Source organism: Diaphorina citri, unplaced genomic scaffold (assembly GCF_000475195.1).
Source record: "Diaphorina citri unplaced genomic scaffold, Diaci psyllid genome assembly version 1.1 scaffold128, whole genome shotgun sequence".
Lineage (NCBI taxonomy): Eukaryota > Metazoa > Arthropoda > Insecta > Hemiptera > Psyllidae > Diaphorina > Diaphorina citri.
In genome coordinates, this window is record NW_007377565.1 from 171,648 (window position 1) to 197,412 (window position 25,765).

Here is a 25,765-nt window from a genome sequence, read left to right on the forward strand (position 1 = left end):
GTAAATGCAGTTTTTTTGTGTTATTATGTCACAACTTTGGTGCTCACTGCAGCATTTGTAGGATTTTCCCAATATCTCAATAATCCTAAAATCCAATGTTTACCTACCATGCTGGCACCGGTCGCTATGCGCATTTATATGTCATAGCTACTCATTTTCCTCACGAGGCTGAGTGGGCCCCGCAACAGCCAGTCACGGAATCAATCATTTGCATGATACAAATTTCATGACCCCGCCGGGAATCAAACCCGGGACTCCCGCGTGCAAGGCGAGCGCAGTGACCACTACGCCATGGGAGCTGACTAAATAAAGCACTAATACCAATACTAATACTATAATATATTAGCATTCCAAAAGCCTTTTTCAAAAGGTTTGATAGAGGGAACCGTAACTGCCAAGATATGATCGTTCCGCAATCGGAAAGAAGGAATACAGGATAGGAGAAAGACGGCAGTTCCGAGAACGAACATTATCCGTTCAGTATGAAATTTGCCCCGGTCGGGAATCGAACCCGCAACCTAGCGCTTACAAGGCAGGCGCGCTACCAACCAAGCTAACTTAAAGGTTGGTCAACAGATAACAGCCTTAATCAGAGGAAATAAAACCCAATAATTAATAGAGTTCTTCCACCCTAGCTTGTGGCACCCTATCACTAATTTTCTTCTAAGTGTCTACACTGAGAAAAAAACTAGGGTGCCGGCAGCCTAATCGGGTGACTGGGTTCCGGCACTCTAATACTGAACTCTATATCGGGAAGCTTAACACTATAATATAGCATTCCAACAGCCTAAATCAGGGAAAGTAACCCATTAATAGAGTTCTTCCACCCTAAACTTGTGGCACCCTGTCACCATTTTTTTTTTCTCAGTGTAGGCTTGTATAACCATCACCTTAATGTTTTCTTTTCCAGCTCATCTGCTGTTGTTTGCGACAAGTATTTGGGCGCAATGATCCAAGGTATAGCTTGATAGCTGGATTTATAGCCGGACAAGCTTATCTGCTTCTTCCGAAACACTCGTTCCTTGCGCCCACTGTGAATAATGCCATTCAGGTGGGTCAAGAGAGAGAGAGAGAGAGAGAGATAGGGGAGAGGGTGTGAGAGAGAAGGACAAAGAGAGAGAGAGAGAGAGAGAGAGAGAGAGAGAGAGAGAGAGAGAGATCAGAAGATATTGAAAAATCTCCAACGATCCTGAATAAAGCTCCATGAAGGATCTCAATCTCAATCCTCAATCCTGAATCTAATGTATGAAAATGAATGATGTTTGTGTGTGTGTGTTTGTTCGAACTTTATGCCTGGCCAAACCGCTCATCCGATTGCTATGAAACTTTGTCAACTTATTGCTTGCAGATTGATAATTGACCTGCTTCAAGACCAAACCCAACTCTCCATCTGACGTATAATCTTAATGAGATTGAGAAGGACAAAGAGAGAGAGAGAGAGAGAGAGAGAGAGAGAGAGAGAGAGAGAGAGAGAGAGAGAGAGAGAGAGAGAGAGAGAGAGGGAGGGAGACAGCGTTACGAGTAGCCTTCTTTACAAATTTAATGAACTTTATTAATTTTTAATTTTCCTTTACTCTCAATCTCAAGTCTTATAGATAATTCGTAACGCTGTCACTAGTGATGTTCCTAATCGATTATTCGATTAGGATTTTTTAAATAATCGGTTATGCATAATCGATTATGAACATCACTAGCTGCCACTGATCGGTACACAATAGAAGTAGGTATGTAGGTACTCCAGGTGTCCTGACAGGTCTGAGTGCACCCCGTATTACAGACACAGACCTGACGACTCACTATCAGGTAGACCTGACGACAGGTACACCTGATCAGGTATACCTGATAGTGTGTGTGCTCATTAGTAGACCTGACAGACGAACCTTTTCAGCCGTACCTGTGAGGTGTACCTGAAAGTGTGTGTGCTTATCATGTATCAGGTAGACCTGACAGGCGAACCTAATCAGGTGTACCTGGCAGGCGAACCTGATCAGGTGTACCTGTCAGTTTCACCTGATATGCATTTGTCGTCGGTTTTCAGATATGTTACGGGAAATCTCAGTTGAGAGCCAAATACCTGCACACAGTTCCTATGGCCGAGATCTTACACTTGCTGTCCAATGCGTTCATGTTTCATCTCAAAGTGGTGGATAAACACTCATGTCCGAGTATGTTCCAGAATATGATGAGATTCTGCTCCGGGAAAGCGTAAGTGAAACCACGTTATTATCATCCCAATATATCTTAGCGCCAGGACACGCGGGGACATAAAATGACGATAGAAAAAGCAACAGGCTAGAACAGGGGTTTTCCACTAGCGGCGCGGAGCCACATGTGGCCACGAGCCGCTAGTATTAACCCAGAATTATAAAGCATCAGTATTCTGATAATAATAGCTAAACAATAAGTAACCAAAGCCCATTTTGGTGGCCAGTCGAAGCTTGTGTGGGATTAGTGTTCAGCTGTACAATTAGTAGGAGACATATTACATATATTGAAATTGGCTCGCTTTAATACTTCCAACTATTCTGTCGATTCGGATAATATCGCTCAAATGTTTCGATCGAACTGCATCTTATGAAAAAGTGTATGGCTGGCTTCTTCTATCCCAGGAGGTTCCAACAATACATGCGCTTATGCTGTACATATGTGGCCCCGAAGTACCTGCCCATATGTAGCGCATGTGGCCGCATACACATGGAAGTTTGGGAATATCTCCTGGGAAAGGAAGAAAGCCAGCATACTTTTTAATAGAGGGGAACGGTAACAATGAAGGCGTTATCTAAATGACGCGTCTTCGATCCCGAGAATCGAAGAAAGAAGAGAAAGGATGGCCAGAAAGCCAGCCGTTCCAAGAACGAACCGTTATCTGTATACGTATAGGTTGTCCTCGGTGATAATTCTGTTCCGGCGAAATCGAACTTGCGACCAATGCAGGCACGTACCTTCTCCATGCTAACTATAATACTAGGGCGCTGGCTGTCCCTTTGAAGGATCATTCACTACTCCGCACGTAGGCGTAAGTACTTTTACTGCTTAGGTAAGTACTAATAATTGTTATAGTTCCTAATCTTTACCTTTTACTCGTTTTTCAGATCGGATGAAATTCGCGAAAGGTTTTACCACTTCTATGCTCACACTAGAAGAAGTTGAGATCAGAAGATATTGAAAATCTCCAACGATCCTTGAATAAAGCTCCATGAAGATCTCCAATCCATACTCCTCGAAATCTAATTGTATGGAAAATGAATGATGTTTGTGTGGTGTTGTGTTTGTTCGAACATCTTTCATGCCGGCCAAACCGCTCATCCGATTGCTATGAAACTTTGTCAACTTATTGCTTGCACTCCCGAGAAGGTTATAGGCTATTTTCCGGTTCGTTTTTGTTAAGCTACGCCAAGCAAGACCACTAAATGGATGAGTGACTTGAACGGCCATTCCTTAAGGATTTACTAGCAGAATTTCGGCTAGTGGTTGATAAAATACTTGAAATAGTGGTGGTACAGAATGAACACTAGGTAATGAAATGGAAAAAAAAGGTTGTAAAATTACAATAAATATAAATAAAATATGTTTAATAAATCTGTATAATAATTGTGCAAAAACAAACATAAAATTAAATATACTTATTTAAATGTAGCTTCAGCGTTTTCATAATTTGCAGATTTTTCTTTTTTTTTTTAGGTATAAGTATTTGACTGAACGATAGTGAGGTCTATGTTTTAAAATAAAATTAAATTATAGACTGGTCCCTCGATGGAGAAGTTGAAAATGCAAGAAAAAGCAGAAGCGTAACAATAAATAATAATAAAAAAGTACCTAAACGAAATGAAAATACTCGTAGGTATGGGCAATTTCCAGGGATTGGAATCAATCAAAAATACAAAAATGGCAATATAGATGGGGTATAGGTAGGTAAAATAGGTTTAGAAATTATAAAATAACCTACAATGTATAAAATTATGGTCCAGGTACCTAGATAGACAATTTTTTTTTAGGCCATGTAGATTACCTACACATTCGACAAATCCTAAGCAAGACACGTGAGGACATAATTATTCTTGAGAATGTGTTCCCTATTGCATACCCACAAAAATACACGGCATTCATACAAACGACCTACTCATCAAAGTACCTAATTACCTATTTTGAGCGTAATATCTGAACTGTCTTCAACCATAAGCTCCAAGGTCTCCCAGATGCCCCCCCCCCCACTATATAGCGGTACCTACATGAAATTCTTCTAAATTCCAGGGTATTCAAGCCCCCACCCATAGAGAAAGATAGCCAGAAGTGTTCACATAAAGGTGATTGTTCCACAGATGTCATAAAGGTAAGACTAGAATAAATTCTCTTCCTCATCTAGGACTCAAACCCTTGTCCTCCCAACTATCCAGGCAATCGCCGAATAGCCCTGGATTGCGCAGGTTAGGTCTTTCCAGTGACCGTGTGTGGTGGGCCTAAATCGACTTCTTTTAGGTCCAGTTTTACCACCGTGGATTGTCTCAGGACTGAGTTCAATCCGAGCTTGACCTGGATAGTACATTGAAATCCTCGTTTTATCTCAATCCCGAGTTGGTAAACGTCAGCTGGCCGCCAATGGCATACGGCCTAAAAATGTTCCCCTACCCATTTGCCATCGATTTGGCCCGGATGCCAAATATTAACAAGACTTTGCGGGTGGACGTTTTTTTTTAAAAAAAAAAAACCCCCCCCACATCACCCAGTCTGCACAACTTAGTCCACCTCTTCCACATCAGGTCCTTTGCCTCCCGCCTGGTGCAACTTGGTCATGATGGGTGTACACGTCTGCTGAAGCGTCTTCAGCCTGTCCTCAAACTCTTCCTTCTCCGCCAAGGAGTTGCCCTCCAGCCACGTCAGTGTTGCGGAGCACGCCTGCGACACAGAAGTTTTGTCCGCGTCGGACAGTTTGCTTCCCGAGTCCTCCGCGGCTTGCTTCACCGCGAACGCGTAGCTCTCGAGTTTATTCTTCGCGGCAACGCGTTCCCTCTGCTTATCATCCTCGGCTTTGTATTTCTCCGCCTCCGCCAGCATGCGGTCAATGTCATCTTTAGACAGGCGTCCCTTATCGTTCTGGATGGTGATGCGTTCGGCTTTCCCCGTGCTGCTATCTTTGGCAGATACGTTCAGGATACCGTTGGCGTCCAAATCGAAGGTGACCTCTATTTTGGGAACCCCTCGGGGTGCTGGAGGGATGCCCGTGAGGTTGAATGTGCCGAGGAGGTTGTTGTCTTTGGTCATGGCACGCTCGCCCTCGAATACCTGGAATGCGAGAAGGATTTCGGTTGAAAGAGAGGAATTGGATTGAAATGTGAGTTGGTCCTCCATGTAGTAATATTACCCACATACATAATACTCAGCTCTAATGATTATAACTTATACCACCAACCACCATATTGATCGATACTCAAACTAAAAAGGCAAACTAAAAATGGCTGGGTATAACTTGATTTTCTACTTAAGAGCCGAAAAACTTCAACTCCAGCGGAAATTGAACCCGACACCTCCAGCAATTGAAGTTGTAGACTCCCATAGTGATGGGTATTAAAGAAGAGTTATAAAATAACTTACCTGAATAGTGACAGCATTCTGGTTATCCGAGTACGTGGTAAATGTCTGTTGCTGCTTGCACGGGATACGAGAATTCCTCTCGACGATCTTGGTCATAACGCCACCGGCTGTTTCTATTCCCAGGGACAGAGGTGCTACGTCTACCAGCAGGACATCTTGGATGGCAGAACTGGTGTCTCCACTGAGGATGGCAGCTTGGACGGCTGCTCCGTAGGCGACTGCCTCGTCCGGGTTGATGGACAGGTTGAGGGATTTGCCGTTGAAGAAGTCCTGGTGGAGAAGGAGGAGAGGAAGTGGAGTTTAGCGTTGGAAAACATTGTTAATTTTAGGGAACTTCGAAAAATGAGGGGTGGTATCTTTTTATGTAGGGCTATGTATACTTGTATAGGTTGATTTCAGGAAAAAGTTAAGCAGTTGATTGGCTTACCTGTAGCATTTTCTGGATCTTGGGAATTCGGATGGATCCTCCCACCAGCACAACATCATGAATACTGCCCTTGTCCAGCTTAGCATCATTCAGCGCTCTCTCTACAGGTGCTAGTGTTTGTCTGAATAGATCCATGCACAGTTCTTCAAACCTGGCTCTAGTTATCTTGGAGTAGAAGTCAATGCCTTCATGTAAAGCATCAATCTCCAGACTTGCCTCAGTGCTTGATGAGAGGGTTCGCTTGGCTCTCTCGCAAGCTGTACGCAGTCTCCTCACAGCTCTGGTGTTAGCCAGGATGTCTTTCTTGTGTTTCCTCTTGAATTCGTCAGCGAAGAATGTCACCAGTCGATTGTCAAAGTCTTCGCCTCCCAGATGTGTGTCCCCGGCGGTGGATTTCACTTGGAACAGAGATCCCTCGTCAATAGCTAACACGGAGACATCGAATGTTCCGCCACCCAGGTCGAAAATAAGAACGTTCTTCTCTCCCTTGAGGTTCTTATCCAATCCATACGCCAAGGCCGCAGCTGTAGGCTCGTTAATGATTCTAAGAACATTAAGACCGGCAATGCTACCTGCATCCTTGGTGGCTTGTCTTTGGGAATCGTTGAAGTAGGCGGGGACTGTGATGACTGCCTCAGACACTTTGCCTCCCAAGTACACTTCTGCTATTTCTCGCATCTTCGCAACACGGACACATCGAATGTTCCGCCACCCAGGTCGAAAATAAGAACGTTCTTCTCTCCCTTGAGGTTCTTATCCAATCCATAGGCCAATGCAGCAGCTGTAGGCTCGTTAATGATTCTAAGAACATTAAGGCCGGCAATGCTCCCTGCATCCTTGGTGGCTTGTCTCTGGGAATCGTTGAAGTAGGCGGGGACTGTGATGACTGCCTCAGACACTTTGCCTCCCAAGTACACTTCTGCTATTTCTCGCATCTTCGTCAACACCATGGAGCTGATCTCTTCAGGGGCAAACTTTTTGATTTCTCCTTTGTACTCGACTTGGATTTTGGGTTTCCCGCCATCACTGACGACGGTGAATGGCCAGTGCTTGATGTCTTCCTGAATTTTCTGGTCTTCGAACTTTCTGCCTATTAACCGCTTGGCGTCAAATACGGTATTCTTCGGGTTCATAGCGACCTGAAACAAGGAACAAAAGAGGATCAATGAAACGGCATTTAAAACCCAGAATCCAGATGGAGAAAAAGGGGCAGGATTTATTTATAGTATTACAAGATTAGAAGAACAAGAATGTCACAGCTCTTAAATCTCTCTATCACTGCTGCTTCAGAAAAGGCAAATAGGTAGGTAAGTATCATCAGCTCATAAACAATTTCTTTTGCAAATTTTTCAAAAACCAACGAAGTGAGAGATATTTCAACGCCCATCACAAACAGAAGTAAAAGAATGTTCGCAATAATATTATTGGTATCACAATTGACCTAAAAACAAGAAATTTTCAATTATTTCATCGTTTTGCTCTATCAACCTCGTTTTGTGTTCGAATCGTAATTATCATTCTCAGACGCTGACAGAAATGGCGATGAAGAATGAGACGGAAGATAGGTCCCATCGGGGTAATTAACGTCGGGCGTGGTGAAAAAATGAATGGGTGACATGACCCTTATCATTGGAAATCTGACGGTATTCTTTCCACCGAATTCGGTCAAGTCCTTGTGATTGTGAACGGACGGGGGATTGGCAAAAACCTTGTGACAGTTAATGAAGAGTTCCCTATCAATGACTCAATAATACCTACTCTATGGAAGTCGTTAATGACTCAATAATACCTATGGAAGTCGTTTTTGTTTGATAGAGGGAAGAGGGAACTCTACCTATGAACTGCTAAGGTCTTATCATCCTAAAAGCGAAGGGAGAAGGAAAACATGGGAAAGTCAACCGTTCCGAGAACGAACCTTATCTGATGCTTAGGCTAAAATCTTCCCGGGGCAGGAATCGAACCCGCGTCCTAGCGCTTACAAGGCAGACGCACTGATAGATCTAGGCTGATGGGCATTTTGTAGTATGATTTTAGCATTAATGCATGTCACCGAAAGGTTAGTCTCTGATGGATTAATACTCTTATGAATTTTACTACAACTACTTTTTCTAAATTTTACGACCTATTTAAAACTTGAAAGAAATAAAACTCATTTCTCTTGTTTCAAATCACTTACCGCTGATGTTGAGGCATTTGTGTGTGCAAATTCTCCCGTGACTAGAATAGAAGGTCTTGATGGATCTAATTCTTTAACACGTTGCGCGAGCTCTCTGGAACAACAATGATTAAAACGTCTATAAAAGGTTATCTTGGGCATTAAAACAGCGGCCAGTCGACCAATCAAGCCTGGTTAGCTTGGAGGTTGGAGGGTAGGACGCCTGCCTTTTAAACGCTAGGTCGCGGGTACAATTCCTGCCTGGGGTGGATTTCATACTCGACAAAAAATATTCTTTCGCGGAACGGCTGGCTTTTTCCTATCTTGTACACTTTCTCTCTTCGATTTCGGGACGATAAGACCTCTGCAGTTACAGTTCCCTCTATGAAACCTAAGAAAAAAGTATCCTATACCCACCACTCGTACGCTCATACGGTATTATATAGGTCTGTCAGGCTAAACTCCACACACAAAAAGGCCACTCCGAGTATTATGGTGGGTCCAGACTTGTGCAATGCAACGTGCAAAGCAACGTGCAAAGCATTTGCATTGCACGTTGCACGTAAAATCAAATCTGACGAATGCGAACGTTTTTCATGTATCCGAGAATTTTTGTACCGATACTCAACTAGTAATGGCCTATAGTAGGTACATCATTTGCATTGCATTGCACGATGCTTTGCAAACACGTCCAAACTAGTGCAACGCACATCAAAGACATTCGCCAGAAAACCGCCAACCTCTCGGATACCCACAAACGTTTGCTGCAATGTTCAAAAAACTTTGCTGCAACTTTCTCAAACACGTCCAAACTAACGAATTTCATTGCATTGCACAAGTCTGGACCCACCATTACAGCCAGGTCCCCACCCTCCCATCAGAATAACTGTTCTCTTCACTACCTTATTTGTTCTTTGTTTCTGTTTTTATTCTTTTTTGTTTCGTTTATTTTTTCTATATTCTCTTCTATTTATGTTACAGGATCTCTTCAAACCTATTCTCCCTTTTTACTTTCCTTATCCTATAGGAAGGAAAGTAATGTAATCGGGTCAAATTTTCGATGGTCAGTTTTTAGTGTCAAAACACGTTTTGAGGTCCCTAGAGCCTAAATCCAAAGTTTCAGCCATTGGTCCGTGTGTGTGTCTGTAAACAAAATATTTCGAGAACGGTAAGGCTAACGTTTGGTTAAAATAGGTGCTGCGGTTGGCGGTATTTTGACCGCTTTTTGGCAAGGTGAAACAGCAGTGATAATAAGCAGGGTAGACTAATTTCTGACAAGAATCAATCAATCTTAACATAATTAAAATACTAGAGTTGTAGACTAAGTACCTGGTAGGTAATTTTGGTATAAATTTGAATTTTTTATAGGAAAAGCTCGCGCCCTGATTTGTCTCCGCGCCCCCCAGTTTGAGAACCTCTGCTCTATTCAGAGGGAAACTACCCGCCTATTCACATTAACCTCACACCTATCCTGAGAGGTGCCGGGGAAACAGCAGCAATCGATTGCCCATAATTATGGTCACTCATCCAGATACCAACCACGTGCAACATTGCTTAACTTCATTGATATGACGTTCGGACTTGATATGAATGCAAAGGAGCAAACTTTGTAGCTCAGTGCCTATCACATAAGGCTTGGCATCTCGAGTTTCCACGTTCTATTCCCGGTAGAATCGAAGTTTTTTCGCCTTCTGTAGGTACTTACTTTGATTTGGAGATAAATGAGAAGAATTGAATGGGTAAATAAGTACATGTGGAGTTACCATTAGTGTAAAATTAATCAATTATACATAGGTAATAATTAAAGAGAACACATATTTATATTTACATATATTTATTTATATGGTTGTTGTTTGTTTGTTTTTGTTTTTGTTTTTTTTTTTTTTTCAGGATGATGATTTTTTCCCCCTATAGTTTTGATAAGAAATAAAAACACAAGGTTTATGCTAGGAAAATATTAAATTAAAAACAAGAATATATTTCCTAGGAGGGTCCTTAAAACTAAGAAAATGGCAAAGGCGATGAAAATTAGCCAACTTTGAACTGAATTTGTCCATGGCGTAGTTTGGAAACCATATGTAGTTTTCCTACAACCTCAGATTTTTCGATGTAAGAACAATCTTCTATGTCAGGGAAGACGAAAATGTCCTTTCTTTGGCGATAGTTTCGCATGAATTTAACATATAATGTACCATTGATAGGGTTGTTTTTCTTGATTTGCCCAACAAATTCTTTGCTGATGCCAGATCCTACAACTTTTAGCTTCACTAAGATAAAGTTTCCTTCTTTGAGAGTCTTGGAATCTAAGATAGTCAAAGTTTTCTCCACTGATTCAGAGTCAGAATTGTCACTAGAGAAGTCTGAAGAATATTCCTCCGTGTCATCACACATTTCAAATGACTTTTTCTTCGCTGGGGGTTTTTGGAACACATTGATAAGTTGGCGTTTGGTTGCTTTGAGTTTCGTCTCAGGAACATTGCGCTGCTTAGAGGTGCTGGCTTTGAGCTCATCAAAGTTAGAAGTTGCTGTTAGAATCATTGTTTTTCCCCTTTTTGTTTTACGTCTGGGTCCCAGATCATTGGCAACTTTTGGCAAAGGTTTTATATCTTCAGGGGATACGAGCGGCAGAGGAACTGTAATTGGATCAGGGTTGGCAATGCTTTCAGGACTCATTTGTGTTGCCACAGCAATGTTTGAAGGCGTGTTAAAATCATGTGGGGTATGGTTAGGGTGACCATAATTTTTTTGGCCCAAAGCGGGACGCAGTCCTTTTTGGACGAAGGGGGGGGGGGGGGGGAGGTACAAAGAGTTGCTGTTAGAATCATTGTTTTTCCCCGTTTTGTTTTACGTCTGGGTCCCAGATCATTGGCAACTTTTGGCAAAGGTCTTATATCTTCGGGGGATACGAGCGGCAGAGGAACTGTAATTGGATCAGGGTTGGCAGTGCTTTCAGGACTCATTTGTGTTGCCACAGCAATGTTTGAAGGCGTGTTAAAATCATGTGGGGTATGGTACAGTTGAGATTCAGGATCATTATCAATAACTATTGCTCCATTATTTCCAGGATGAGGTCCGGTAGACTGAGTTGGCGCACAATTTTCCCCAGCGACAGCTTCCGAAGCTTGACAAGTTCTTTCAGATGGTCCGGCATTTTCTTCAAATTCTTCACCGGGAATTTCAGAGATTTCACGGTTTGTAGTTTCTGCAGGAAGGACCATGTCCTGTTTGTCTCTTCGTATCCCAAAACGGAAACCGGGAAAATCCAGAAGTTCAAACTCCGAGACCTCTACATCAAGGAATTCATGTCCAACTCATCATCACCATCCATGTGAATCGAACCCACGACCTTCTGACTCCTTGACCAGTGATAACCGTGACGAAAACTTCAAGTTGATTTTTTCACGATGTGGTAGATAGAGGTTTAACGTCCGTCGTTGTATAACTGCCCATTCACACTTGTGAGTTTCATCCGATTTTTTTCCGAATGTCCTGTAGGCAATATAATTCAGATGAGAGTGTTCCCACTACACACGACACGATTTTTTCCCGAACAACAAGTGGGAAACGGGCCCCAAGGTTAGTGACGGCGGTTTTACCCTCTATTCCAGTGGTTCTCAAACTTTTTGCATGGCGCCCCCTTTGGGCATATTCTCATTTTTTCACGCCCCCCCTACCTTATCCATCCCCTCGGTATATTATTTTTACCTATGGGTTTTATGAAATAACAAAACGAACCAACCTCAGTGGCTCAAGCAGTTAGCGCGGGAGGAATTTTTCACGATGTGGTAGGTAGAGGTTTAACGTCTGTCGTTGCATAACTGCTGACTGCCCGTCCCCACTTGTGAGTTTCATACGACTTTTTTCCGAATGTCCTGTAGGCAATATAATTCAGATGAGAGTGTTCCCACTACACACGACACGATTTTTTCCCGAACAACAAGTGGGCTTTTCACGATGTGGTAGATAGAGATTTAACGTCTGTCGTTGTATAACTGCTAACTAACTGCCCGTCCCCACTTGTGAGTTTCATACGATTTTTTTCCGAATGTCCTGTAGGCAATATAATTCAGATGAGAGTGTTCCCACTACACACGACACGATTTTTTCCCCGAACAACAAGTGGGAAACGGGCCACAAGGTTAGTGACGGCGGTTTTACCCTCTATTCCAGTGGTTCTCAAACTTTTTTGCATGGCACAAGGTTAGTGACGGCGGTTTTACCCTCTATTCCAGTGGTTCTCAAACTTTTTTGCATGGCGCCCCCTTTGGGCATATTCTCATTTTTTCGATACGAATGCGAAGGAGCAAACTTTGTAGCTCAGTGCCTATCACATTAGGTTTGCAATCTAGAGTTTCCGCGTTCTATTCCCGGTAGAATCAAAGTTTTTTCGCCTTCTATAGGTACTTACTTTGATTTGGAGATAAATGAGAAGAATTGAATGGGTAAATAAGTACATGTGGAGTTACCATTATTGTAATGTAAAATTAATATATTATACATAGGTAATTAAAGATAGCACATATTTATATTTACAAATATTTATTTATATGGTTTTTGTTTGTTTGTTTTTTTTTTTTTTTCAATTCCGGAAGCGACTCTCAAGTAGCAACAAGTACAAAATTGTTTTGTAATTTCTCCGCTAGATGTCGTGTTTGTTGAGTTTTCATAATTTTCAAGTCCCATTCTGGACGCAGAGTGAGTTGGTGTGGGGTAGGAAAGAAAAACAGACCTCATATCGCCAGCCTATAGTTAGCTTGGTTGGTCGCGCGTCTACCTTGTAAACGCTCGGCTGTGGGTTCGATTCCCGCCCGGAGCGGATTTTATCCTGAACGAATAATTTTCGTTCTAGGAACAGCTGGCTTTCTCGTATCCTGTCTTCCTTCTCTCTTCGATTTCGGGACAATAAGACCTTGGCAGTTGAAGTTCTCTCTATCAAACCTCTTTAAAAAAAGACTTCATGTCAACTAAACAGGCCCTATGTCAATTGAACAGACCTTATGTCAACTAAACAAGCCTTATGTCAACTAAACAAGCCCTATGTCAACTAAACAGGCCTCATATCAACTGATAATCATCCGTGCATTGAATATTGGCCAGGCTACAGTAGCGCCCTCTAACGTCATAGGCCGCGGCTTTAGGTTGCCTGTCTCGTGTGAACACGCCCTTGACACATAGACCGGGCCTAATATATTCTGAAACGAAACGAAAAAGAAACTATTCATGCAAACGGTAAAGGCCCTTTTCCACTTGTGGTGAGTTTCATCCGATTTTTTTCCGAATGTCCTGTAGGTAATTAACAAAGGCCCTTTTCCACTTGTGGTGAGGGTGAGTTTCATCCCTTTTTTCCGAATGTCCTGTAGGTAATTAAATGAGAGTGTTCCCACTACATACGACACGATTTTTTTCCAGAATGACACAAAATGTCCTTGTAGGCAATGTAATTTAAAGAGAGTTTCCCACTTACGCACGACACGATTTTTTTCTAATGACAAGTTGGAACGGGTTCTAAAATATAGGTGTACTATGTATGGTAGATAATAGATGTACGATATAGATACGTTTGGTAATGTACCTAGGTATTTGAATTCTAATTTATGGAAATTTTGTCGTGGAAACCAAACGACAGATGTTAGGACAGTTATTGTTATTTTAATGCGACTATTACGTATGACTGCTTTGGCACCTTGTCCACGACAGCAAGTTCATGAAACTAGCCATTAGTTGTTAGTAGCAGGGCCGTATCCAGGATTTTATCTAGGGGGGGAGAATTCAAACAGTTATGCACCGAGGGGGGAGGCTGGATGCCCTAAATTTTCGGAGTCAGGCCCACATTTTTTTTTCTTCTTCTTCTTTCTTTAAAAAAAGATTTTAGGTACCTTGGTACCACTTTTGCATTACTTCAAGGCATACTCTTTTACATCCATGGCTATCAAAATTTCCGCCCTGGCCAGGATTCGAACCCAGCACCTCCGGGTTGAGAGTCAATGCTCTTGACCACTCGACCACAGAGGTGGACATTAAATGAGCGATTGTGAAAAATCAAGCTCAAGGCCTACAGTAAGGGAGAAAAATGGGGCCCGGCCCCACTGTGCAGGATGTAGACTAGGGTCAATGGCCTATGGTCCTCCTTGTTGACTAAGCATAAGCACTCACCTTGGGGTGTTTTGAAGTCTATGAAGTTCCAGATCATTTCTCCCAGGAAGAATGTCTCCTCAGATCGCAGGATGTTATCAAACGCCCGGAAATATTGACGCAAAGTTTGTACTTGATAGTCTTCCGACCACATTGCGGCGGGGCCCTGGGGTAAAAATAAAAACTAGTTAGTTAGTTGGTTACCTAACAGGCGGGCCTACAGTCCCATCTTAAGTCAACGTGTTTCTTAACCTCTGAACATGCCTTACAGTCCCTAGCACTCCCGATTGACTCCTGGGATTTATCTCCTCAAACTTTGGATGTAAAATTGGTCGAATGGAGAAAACAGCGTGTATTTAACACGTCTAGAAATTACTTAGAATTAGATTAAGTTGGTGTTTGTGTCAGATATAGGTACCAGTACCGTATACCAGGATTTTGTAGAGGGGGGGAGGCCGAGAGGCCCAACCGCCCAACAGTGATGTACCGGGGGGAAATACTCCAAATTTTCGGAGTCTAGCCTACAGTGAAGGGAAAAATTAAGCTCGAGGGGGGGGGGCAAATACGGCCCTGATACCTACTTATTATTTGAGACTTACCACATGTTGTCCTGATAAAGATCCAGCGCCGTACTCTGTTATAAGAACCGGCTTATCAAATGTCCTATACCATAGGTTCATCTCCAGAGGTACCTGGATTTGTATGATAGACAGTTTACCCGAGTCTCGATACCAGGAAGCATATCTGTTCACACCGATTATGTCCACATACTGAAACTAAAATCAGAAACTTTAATAATGAACTTCTTCAGTTTTTTTTTCAATAAGTTTGTAGAGGGAACTGTAACTGCTAAGGTCTTATCATCCCGAAAGCGAAGAAAGAAGGAATACAGAATACAGGATAGGAGAAAACCAGCCTTTCCGAGAACGAAGATTATCCGTTCAGGATGAGATCCGCCCCGGGCAGGACTCAAACCCGTGACCCAGTGCTTACAAGGCAGACGCTCTAACCTCCCAACTAACTAGACTGGCGGGAACGGACTTTATTGAAAGAAATAAAACTAGTTTCTCTTGTTTCAATCACTTACCGCTGATGTTGAGGCATTTGTGTGTGCAAATTCTCCCGTGACTAGAATAGAAGGTCTCGATGGGTCTAATTCTCTGACACGTTGCGCGAGCTCTCTGGAACAACAATGATTAAAACGTCAATAAAAGGTTATCTTGGGCTTTAAAACAGCGGCCAGTCGGCCAAGCAAGTCTTGTTAGCTTGGAGGGTAGGACGCCTGCCTTGTAAACGCTAGATGGCTAGATCGCGGGTAAAATTCCCGCCTGGGGTGTATTTTATACTCGACAAAAAATGTTCTTTCTCGGAACGGCTGGCTTTTTCCTATCCTGTACACTTTCTTTCTTCGATTTCGGGACGATAAGACCTCTACAGTTACAATTCCCTCTGTCAAACCTCTTAAAGAAAAAAGTATCCTATACCCACCACTCGTACGCTCACACGGTATTATAGGTCTGTCAGGCTAAACTCCGAGTCGGGATATAAAAACCTACTCGTAAGTATCCATTTTTATATACATATAACTTAAGTAAAAAAACTATGTAGGTCTGTCAGACAGTCAGAACATGTGTGGCAGAAAAAGTTTGAGACTCAGGTCTCTCAGACGCTAGACGGTCGACATCGGAAGATTTCCCGCCACACACGTTGAACGACAGTCTGTCAGACAGTCGACTGTCTGACAGACTGTCGGACGCCTGACGGTCTGACAGACATTGGAAGACTTTTTCGCCATTGGAAGACGGTCTGACAGACCTGGATCTATCGGTCTGTTAGACATTCTAAGCTTGAGTGGCTTACTTGAAATAATTGACAGCATCAGGTCGTGTTGTATTGGATGGCTCGTTAGCGATGGACCATATGATGACATTAGCTCTCTTCCTATGAGCGTGAATAGTCTTCTCCAATATACGCTTGTGTTCCTTTAGGAGATCATCATCGTATGATCTGAAAGATGAAAGAAGGAATTTAATTTCAAAACCGCCAGCCTAGTTAGCTTAGTTGGTAGTGCGTCTGCCTTGTAAGCGCTAGGCCGCGGGTTCGATTCCCGCCCGGGGCGGATTCGAGTTAGAACTATATCCTGAAGTATGTACATAACTTCTTATACGAGATACGAAAGCTGCGGGAATTGAACGCGTGACCTAGAGCTTACAAGGCAGACGCCCTACCCGCCAAGCTAAGTATGTAAATAGACTGCCAAACTTCAGTTTAGTTTTGGCAGTCACCTGTAACATCCCTAGTTACAGGAAACACTCATAGTTCGGATGTAACATGTAAATAAATAGAGAGGATACGAGAAGATTTCTAGTACAGGCTACAGCTAAAAAAAAAAGGATTAGCCAAGTGTAAACATTTCTTTACATAAATACCTATTTTTGCTCTAAGAATCTTTGTAATGATAGAAAAAAAATCTTCCACTGGGATTGAACCAAGTCCTCCTGATTACAAGGCGAGCATCTTGACCACTACATCACCTGCCTTGGTGGTGTAGTGGTCAAGACGCTCGCCTTGTAATCAGGAGGACTGTGGTTCAATCCCAGCAGAAGTAAATTTTATCAACAGTGTTTGAAATTTGACAATAGTAGTAGCTTACTGTTTGGAGTAAAGGGATTTTTTAGTCCTACTCAAGCAGTACAAATAAACACCATTATTTATTTATTTAACTAAACACTATTATTGAAAATATTAAAATAAAATGCGCCAATGTTGTTTTTGTATTATTTTCTACGGTTTCTCTTGTCATTTCTTTTCTGCACAAATTCCCTTCAGAGAAATTATTAAATCAGGAAGGTAATTTTGATCCAAAGCGAAAATCGGGAATTCAGGACATAAGCTATTTGATGGATGGAAGTAATGTTACCTTGTTTGTTGAATGTATTGAATATTGTGACGTGTGTGTAAAATATCTAAGAGTAGATCGGTGCCAGCCTAGTTAGCTTAGTTGGTAGCGCGTCCGCCTTGTAAGCGCTAGGCCGCGGGTTCGATTCCCGCCCGGGGCGGATTTTATCCTAATAATAAATAAAATAATTAATTAGGTAGTAAGGGAGACACTGTGCTGTGATACCCACAAAAGTTGTGAAGAAGCTCTCTGCTCTATCACAAAGATTTGGTAAACTTGATTTGAATTAAATTTCAAAAACAAGGCGCCTTACAAGTCAATCCGGGACTCCCTTACCCAATACTACAGCCTGGTGTTTCTACAATAATTAGGTACCTAGTAAGGGAGACACTGTGCTGTGATACCCACAAAAGTTGTGAAGAAGCTCTCTGCTCTATCACAAAGATTTGATCATTTGATTTGAATTAAATTTCAAAAACAAGGCGCCTTACAAGTCAATCCGGGACTCCCTTACCCAATACTACAGCCTGGTGTTTCTACAATAACCAGAATCCCGTATCTCTCGAGAGCAGCTATAGTTTCCTCAGCGTATGGGTAATGAGAGGTTCGGATAGCATTGGCTCCTACCCACTGCAGCAAGTTGATATCTCTCATCAGAACCGCGGAGTCGAACCCACGACCCCTGATCTGGGAAGAAAGTCAAAGCCCATTGGTTTGTTTGATAAAGGTTAACTGTCACATAACAGTTCGAGTCTTTAGAGACAAGGGTGATTTGGTGACAAGCTATCCGCCTCGTAAAGGTGTGTAAAAACATAGTCGACCGGTCGTCGACCGGCGAGGTAAATCTATGTTGTCGAGGCAGTGTGGAAATCGACTGAACAGTCATTCAGTCGTACCCCTCATCTAGCCTGCGTGGGTCCAGAAAAGGCAAGCAAAACGCGATCCCAAAAGTGGTCACCCATCTGGATACTAACCACGCGCAGCGTTGCTTAACTTCAGTAATCCACTGCACACTAATGTATCATGCTATCACCACTATCTATTTCTACAATAGATATACTTACATTGGAATCCTCATGCATTCCAAAGCCGTGTATGTACAGGTTTTCTCCATTGATTTGAACCCCATGATTATCCCAAGTGACCGGATAGCATTGGCTCCTACCCACTGCAGCAAGTTGATATCTCTCATCAGAACCGCGGAGTCGAACCCACGACCCTTGATCTGGGAAGAAAGTCAAAGTCCATTGGTTTGTTTGATAAAGGTTAACTGTCACATAACAGTTCGAGTCTTTAGAGACAAGGGGTGATTTGGTGACAAGCTATCCGCCTCGTAAAGGTGTGTAAAAACATAGTCGACCGGTCGTCGACCGGCGAGGTAAATCTATGTTGTCGAGGCAGTGTGCAAATCGACTGAACAGTCATTCAGTTGTACCCCTCATCTAGCCTGCGTGGATCCAGAAAAAGCAAGCAAAACGCGATCGCAAAAGTGGTCACTCATCTGGATACTCACCACGCGCAGCGTTGCTTAACTTCAGTAATCCACTGCACACTAATGTTAATGTATCATGCTATCACCACTATCTATTTCTACAACAGATACTTACATTGGAATCCTCATGCATTCCAAAGCCGTGTATGTACAGGTTTTCTCCATTGATTTGAACCAGCTTACAAGGCAGACGCACTATCAACTACAATAATGGAAACAATGGTCGGAATTTTGCTATTGACTAAGCCAGCCACTCACTATCAGGTTAGACCTGATCAGGTATACCTGTCGTCAGGTCTACCTGATAGTGAGTGGCTGGCCTTAGAAAGGATATCGTTTTTTGGACGGATATTCGAAGAAAGAAGAAGGACAGGAAGAAAAAAAGCCAGTCGTTCCGAAAACGAATTTTTCTGTTTATGATAAAATCCATATCGGGCGGGAATCGAACCTGCGACCAAACCCTTACAAGTCAGACGCGTTAAAGAGGTTTGATGGTGAGGACTGTAACAACGGAGGTTTTATCGTCCGTAATCGAAGGGACAATTAGAAAGTTAGCCTTTATGAGAAAAAACCTTAATAAGATAATACCAAGTTTTTGCAACCAAATTGAGCTTCCCGTAACAGAACTCTTTAGAGTTATTTGACGAAAACTCGTTTCCCTGCACATGGACAGACACGAGTTTTCGTCAAATGACGTTAAAGAGTTCAGTTAACGGGTGCAAAAGGTCTCTTATACCTATGTATGTGTTTGCTAGGAAAAATATTTCTCGTTACCTTTTTAAACGATGTGCTGTGCCAAGCGGCATCGAACCCGGTACTCTCATTAGGAGAGACCTTGAAGTCCCACAAACCGCCAAGTTCAATGAGCTGTCTGGATTCTGATTCGACCGGGAATAGCAGCGATTGGACGCGACTTATTGCACAACTAACAACTACGATAACTAGAAGTGACATAATATTCATCGTGCGACCGTCCTGCTAGGTGGTCTGGTCCGAACTAAACTAAATAACTAAATATTAAAATGTTTAAAATGTAGAATGAGCTAGGTTTGAGATAGAGTCTAAACAAGCGGTTCTTAACTTATCAACCTATAGGGTACCGCGAGTTCACTTCCTACGTGAAGCGAGATATTTTTTCTTTCTTTTGAGGAGGGGTTAACGTCACGTGACGTGTACAGTGCTGTACACAATAGCACAACACACTTTTATTCCGAACGACACAAAATGTCATCCAGATAAGAGTGTTCCCACTACACACGATACGTTTTTTTTTTCTGCCGACCGACAAGTGGAAACGGAATCTATGTAACTGTTGAAGTTTTTAGTGATATGAAGGGATGAAGGGAGTGTTATCTCCCATTCGCGGCTACACCTGCCTCCTTACATTAACCTCGTCCAGACGACCAGGCTGAGTGAGGTCGGGAAAAGTCAACACTCGACTGTCCAAATTTAATGGTCACCCACCCGGGAATCTTACCACGTGCAACATATGCTTCAGTCATCCGGTGGATACTGTGTATTCAACGTGCTATCGCCTGGCTGGCGAACAAGTACATACCTAGGGGAGACCGGGGCAGGTTGACAGGTGGGGTAGGTTGTCAAAGTGTTAATAACTCTGCTGAACTTGTAGCTACAAGAATCAAAAAAAAGAGGTTTGACAGAGGGAACTGTAACCGCTATGGTCTTATCGTCCCGAAATAGAAGAGAGAAGGAAGACAGGATTGAACGACACAAAATGTCAGCCAGATAAGAGTGTTCCCACTACACACGATACGTTTTTTTTTTCTGCCGACCGACAAGTGGAAACGGAATCTAACTGTTGAAGTTTTTAGTGATATGAAGGGATGAGTATGCTCTTTTGTATGAACGAATTTGTTTTTAAAAAGTGTTAACCAAAAGAATTAAAAAAATAAAAGTATAAAAAGTGTGACAGCCTGCCCCGGTCTCTCCTACAGTCTATGAGTTCAAAATCACTGAAAAGGGAAGCAACAATTAACTTTATGTCGGTCATTGGTCAACGAAAGAGTTCTGTGAAAAAGGCTACCGCGAGGTTTGAGAACCACTGATATGAACAATCTGTGACATCGGAGACATGGGATTGGGATGTTAATGACTTTTCGCATTTCGCCGCATATACCTAGTCAATGTGATGTTTAATGTTTGTGTCCATCATCATTATCATCAATCATATTATCGACAGTATTTCAAATGCAAAACATAAAGATAACGGTACCTACTAGCTGAAAACAGGGGAGGTAACAGATTCAGGACGGTTGACTCAACTAAGGAGAAGGAAAAGAGGTTTGATAGAGGGAACTGTATAACTGCTAAGATCTTATCGCCCCGAAAGCGAAGAGAGAAGGAAGACAGGATAGGAGAAAGCCAGCCGTTCTGAGGACGGGCCACCAAGGTCTCACATCCTCCACTGTTAAGGTTCCTGTACACAAGGTGCTATACGCCACTCCTTTATTGTACTTGTTGAGTAGTTTAACCGTACAGCTGTTCTGAACGTCACTGGTAATGATGTTGTACGTCAATGCTCCTGTGAAAAGAGACAGGAAACTTGAAGAGGTTTTTTTTTTTTTTAAGAGGTTTGACAGAGGGAACTGTAACCGCTATGGTCTTATCGTCCCGAAATAGAAGAGAGAAGGAAGACAGGATAACTTTAGAATAAAATCCACCCAGATCGGGAATCGAACCCACGACCTACCGCTTACAAGGTAGAATCTAACTAGGCCGAAATAAAAGAAAAAGAAGGACAAAAGTGTTTCAACGCCGCGAAAAAATATTCCGATTTCCACTTGTGATTAAAACGCCTGACAAATGTTGAAGCATGCTTCATGCTGTACAAATATGATAAGATGGGCTTATGGTATTCAATTTCATTAAACGGCGTTTTATGCAAATAATACCTATGTATCTAGGCCGGCCGGTCAGCTGTTGGCGGATCTGGCACAGGGGAGCGTGTTGAGGACGAGATTTTTGTGGGAATTTTGCTATAAATCCCACCATTAAAAAAAAGGCCTTATGTCAACTAAACAGGCCTTATGTCAACTAAACAGGCCTTATGTCAACTAAACAGGCCTTATGTCAACTAAACAGGCCTTATGTCAACTAAACAGGCCTCATATTAACTGATAATCATCCGTGCATTGAATATTGGCCAGGCTACAGTAGCGCCCTCTAACGTCATAGGCCGCGGCTTTAGAAGACAGGATAGGAGAAATCCAGCCGTTCCGAGAACGAACATTATCCCATCAGGATAAAATCCGCCCCGCGCGGGAATCGAACCCGCAGCCTAGCGCTTACAAGGCAGACGCACTACCAACTAAGCTAACTAGGCTGGCATGAAGAGGTTTGATAGAGAGAACTGTAATGTGGTGAGGTCTTAAGATGAGTCCAATCAGAGTCGATCGACCAGCGATCGATGTGGATCTACCTACTACGGCCGTCGACTGTGTTTGGACACACCTTTATATTACCCCGAAAGCAAAGAGAGAAGGAAGACAGGATAGAAGAAAGCCAGCCATTTCGGGAACGAACCTTGTCTGTTCATCATCATCATCAAGGATTGGTTTGTAGATCGCCACTCGTCTCTAGCTGCTCCCGGAGTACTTCACAACTTGATCGAATCTAATTCAGTCGTGGTCTGCCTCTTCCTTCTCTCTTCCCTTCTATGATGGAAACCATGTATTCGTTGTGCCGGTAAAGGCACAAAAGAAAAATGTGCTTGCCTCCATCAAGCCTCTTCAAAAAAAAAAAAAAAAATACAATTCTTCCTGAAAAGCCGGGAGGGGGCAGTACTGACCTAGAGTTTGATTCACCACATTAGCGGAAAACTCCACATCCTTAACATAGGTGCGTGGTGTTGTATACAGATAGACAGGCCTGTTGATACCAGAGAAGTCGAAATAGTCGCACGAGTGAGAATAGATGCTGTAACCTTGCGGGTATCTGAGGGACAAACGTGGGAAAACTTGGATAAGGTTTTATCCCGCTTAGATAGAGATAGAGCCTGTTCCCATTTGTCGTGAGTTTCATCCGATTTTTTTTCCGAATTTCCTCTTTGGCAATGTAAATCAAATGACAGTGTTCCCATTATTCCATTACAGACGACACGGTTTTTTTTTCCCGAACACTATCAGCCTTAGGCCAGCCACTCACTATCAGATAATAATAATAGTGCTTATTTATACTGCTCGCATGGGACTGAAAAGTCCCTTTACTCCAGCAGTGGGCTAATACTATTATTGTGGTCAAACTCTCAAAGTATATGAGGATAAAATTCCATACCTCGGCTGGGATTTAACCCACGCCCTCCCGTTTACCAGGCGAGCGCCTGGACCACTACACCACCGAGGCAGATAGACCTGACAGGAGGACCTTTTCAGCTGTACCTGTCAGGTCTACCTGATAGTGTGTGGCTGGTCCAAGGCAGCTCACTATCAAACCTCTTGAGAAGGGGGAGGAAACACTATTCTAGTATAGTGTGCCAAAGTAGTAGGTAGGTACATACAGGGATGAGTTGGGATAAGTGGTTCTCCCCTGAGGTAGAGTGTTGGGGTGCAACCTATTGTTTACAGCCACAGTGAGTAGGCATCAAACCTCTTGAGAAGGGGGAGGGGGAGGAAACACTATTCTAGTATAGTGTGCCAAAGTAGGTACATTACATACAGGGATGAGTTGGGATAAGTGGTTCTCCCCTGAGGTAGAGTGTTGGGGTGCAACCTATTGTTTACAGCCACAGTGAGTAGGTTGATAGATCCAGTCACCAAGTGATCCGTTATTTCGAATTCGAACGGCAAATGGCCTCCCTGATGATCGCCCACAAACTTTCCGTTTAACCACTGCAACAGAATAATGGACAACTATTGTAAGCGTATAGTGGCCTCCGGCCGTATTTAAGGCGCCAAGGCGGACTCCGAATAGGACCTTTTTTTCTCTCTCAAAATTTCATAGCCAAACTATGAAGCAGAAATAATTAATAGGTTGGGGGCTAGTCTGAACTTATTGAGTATAAAATCCTGGATACGGGTCTAATACATGGATGATAGAAACCCCCACCCCCAGTTCAGACTATTAGCTACGACCCTGGTTTTTAGATAATCATGTATAATACCTACCTACCTATCCATCTTTTAGTACCTCTACCTAATAAATATTAATACCTAATTAGTATGATTTATTGTTTTGTAGGTACTTACCACTGCTTCTCTACATGAGTTTTCTTCTAAATATGTTCCATATTATGAAATATCTACGTTTATTATTACATTGGGAGCAACTAGGTATGTATGCACATTGCACATGGCTGTTGACTGTTGAGCCTAAATTTTATCAGCAACCTGATGTATCTTTGTAACCTCCCATTATTTTGGGACTGAAACTTCTAAGGTCTTACAGTCCCGAAAACGAAGAGGGAAGGAAGACTGGATAGGAAGAAGCCAGTTGTTCCGAGAACGAACCTTATCTGTTTAGGATATAATCCGTCCCGGGCAGGAATCGAACACGCTAAATGTACCTATTCTACCAATCGCGACCTTAATCCTCAAATACCTATATAATAATATATTTTTTATTGTATTAATACCTTTCGGTGTGTACAATTTTCTTATCTTAATTCCATTAGGCCTTATAATTAAAACTTAAGTATACCTACTATTAAAACTAAACTTAGCTTAAAGTTAAATGTAATCCTATGCAGATATATCGCAGCAGTATGCACCACTAGAAAAGAAGAAGAGAGAAATAAGAGAGGATGGAAAAAAGAGGAGGAGAGGGTGAATAAGGAGGAGGAGGGGGGGGGGTCTGGTACCAGACCCAACCTATGTGGTCCCGTATTGAGACTATGTCTACATAAATTATAGTTGACGGCCGTCGATCGATGTCGACTGAAGCCGTACATGCACTGACCTGACAACATAGACTCACCTCAATCGATGGTCGGTCGACGACCGTTGCGTCGACTATGTGCGTACACAGCTTTACCTTTTAGAATAGAATAGAATAGAATATACCTTGTTTATCCTGCTGGGATAGGACTGAAAAGTCCCTTTTCCCCCGCAGTCTAACCAAGGTCTCATATATTTCATACATTATGGGGGGTACATTTTACAAAATAAACACCCTGGTTATTTTTTTTAAAAAAAAAGAAAGTGATAACAGTAATAAAAGGAAAAAAAAAAGAAATGATAATAAAACAATAGTACCTAGGTGGCTAAGAAGGTAAGAAGAAAAAAAAAAAAAAAGAAAAAAAAACTCACCACTTTAGCCCAATAGTGAACGCTCCCAAAGCGGAGGAAGACTCGATTGTGATCCCGACTCCAGGCACGGGATGCGAACCAAGACCTCTGGTACCAGACCCAACCTACATGGTCCCGTATTGAGGCATCCATTACGATGTCGTTGAAACTAGAGGGTACTGGCATCTCCCAGATGTGTCCTAACTATAGAAACAATAATGGATTTTTTTTTAAGAGGTTTGACAGAGGGAACTGTAACGGCTATGGTCTTATCGTCCCGAAATCGAAGAGAGAAGGATGACAGGATAGGAGAAAGCCAGCCGTTCCGAGAACGAACATTATCCGATCAAGTCTGGACCCACCATTACACACGTTCTGCCAGTATACTTGGATCTGACAGTCGGAGCGTGAATGGGTGGCCTTAGAAACGAGTCATTTTGAAACAAACAAAAGATCGAGAAGCCTGTGCAAATTTCACACAAGATACAAGCTGTGACTATAAACATAATAAGGAGACAAAATAATGCTTTTAATAACGAGAAAACATAAAATAAATCGAACAAAAACAATGATCGTATACTAAAAATCGGATTTTTCGGTCTTAGAAAACAGAAAACCAGCAAATTATAGCAGAACTAAGAATTATATCGATGATTTGTTTTTTATCGTTTTAAATTTGATGTAAAAAAAAATACATCGTTAAATAATTGAAAAAAAAGGAAAAAAATTGAACAAAGTAAAATACGAGTTAAACAAAGTAAAAATGAAATTTCCTAACTTTACCCTTTTTGTTCTTTTAGTGAAGAGCAGCCTTTGTTGCTTTTGGGCC

General features: G+C 42.3%; 4 protein-coding genes across 6 annotated transcripts in view; 2 read left to right on the forward strand and 2 right to left on the reverse strand.

The window, feature by feature from the left end:
- The window catches only part of LOC103524944, a 16,235-nt gene extending 11,826 nt beyond the window's left edge, over positions 1-4,409 (forward strand). Inside the window, exons 6-10 of the mRNA XM_008489986.3 lie at positions 911-1,051; positions 2,039-2,205; positions 3,093-3,113; positions 4,252-4,330; positions 4,395-4,409. Of these exons, the coding sequence (XP_008488208.1) occupies positions 911-1,051; positions 2,039-2,205; positions 3,093-3,113; positions 4,252-4,330; positions 4,395-4,409 (423 nt within the window). The remainder of the gene's footprint in view (positions 1-910; positions 1,052-2,038; positions 2,206-3,092; positions 3,114-4,251; positions 4,331-4,394) is intronic.
- The window catches only part of LOC103524935, a 90,752-nt gene extending 74,075 nt beyond the window's left edge, over positions 1-16,677 (forward strand). For both annotated transcript variants that reach the window (XM_017449807.2, XM_008489977.3), the window contains one exon: positions 16,437-16,677. The gene's annotated coding sequence lies outside the window, so the exon portion shown is untranslated. The remainder of the gene's footprint in view (positions 1-16,436) is intronic.
- LOC103524945 (heat shock 70 kDa protein cognate 2-like) lies at positions 3,899-7,161 on the reverse strand. 2 transcript variants are annotated; one of them, XM_026820209.1, is made up of 5 exons: positions 6,719-7,161; positions 6,017-6,461; positions 5,590-5,859; positions 4,707-5,280; positions 3,899-4,203 (listed from the first exon to the last, which is right to left on the reverse strand). In XM_026820209.1, exons 1-4 carry the CDS (start codon positions 7,147-7,149, stop codon positions 4,735-4,737), a joined length of 1,692 nt encoding a protein of 563 aa, XP_026676010.1. In that variant the 5' UTR covers positions 7,150-7,161; the 3' UTR covers positions 3,899-4,203; positions 4,707-4,734. The 2 variants fall into 2 exon arrangements, with proteins under 2 accessions (XP_026676010.1, XP_026676009.1); XM_026820208.1 differs by having other exon boundaries at positions 6,017-6,694; positions 6,952-7,101.
- On the reverse strand, positions 13,103-25,147 carry LOC103524934 (beta-glucuronidase-like). Its single transcript, XM_008489974.3, has 11 exons — positions 24,958-25,147; positions 23,369-23,541; positions 22,503-22,648; positions 21,078-21,236; positions 18,267-18,427; positions 17,717-17,889; positions 16,164-16,310; positions 15,391-15,484; positions 14,903-15,079; positions 14,325-14,469; positions 13,103-13,363 (listed from the first exon to the last, which is right to left on the reverse strand). Exons 1-11 carry the CDS (start codon positions 25,120-25,122, stop codon positions 13,227-13,229), a joined length of 1,677 nt encoding a protein of 558 aa, XP_008488196.2. The 5' UTR covers positions 25,123-25,147; the 3' UTR covers positions 13,103-13,226.
- Positions 25,148-25,765: the final 618 nt, after the last annotated feature.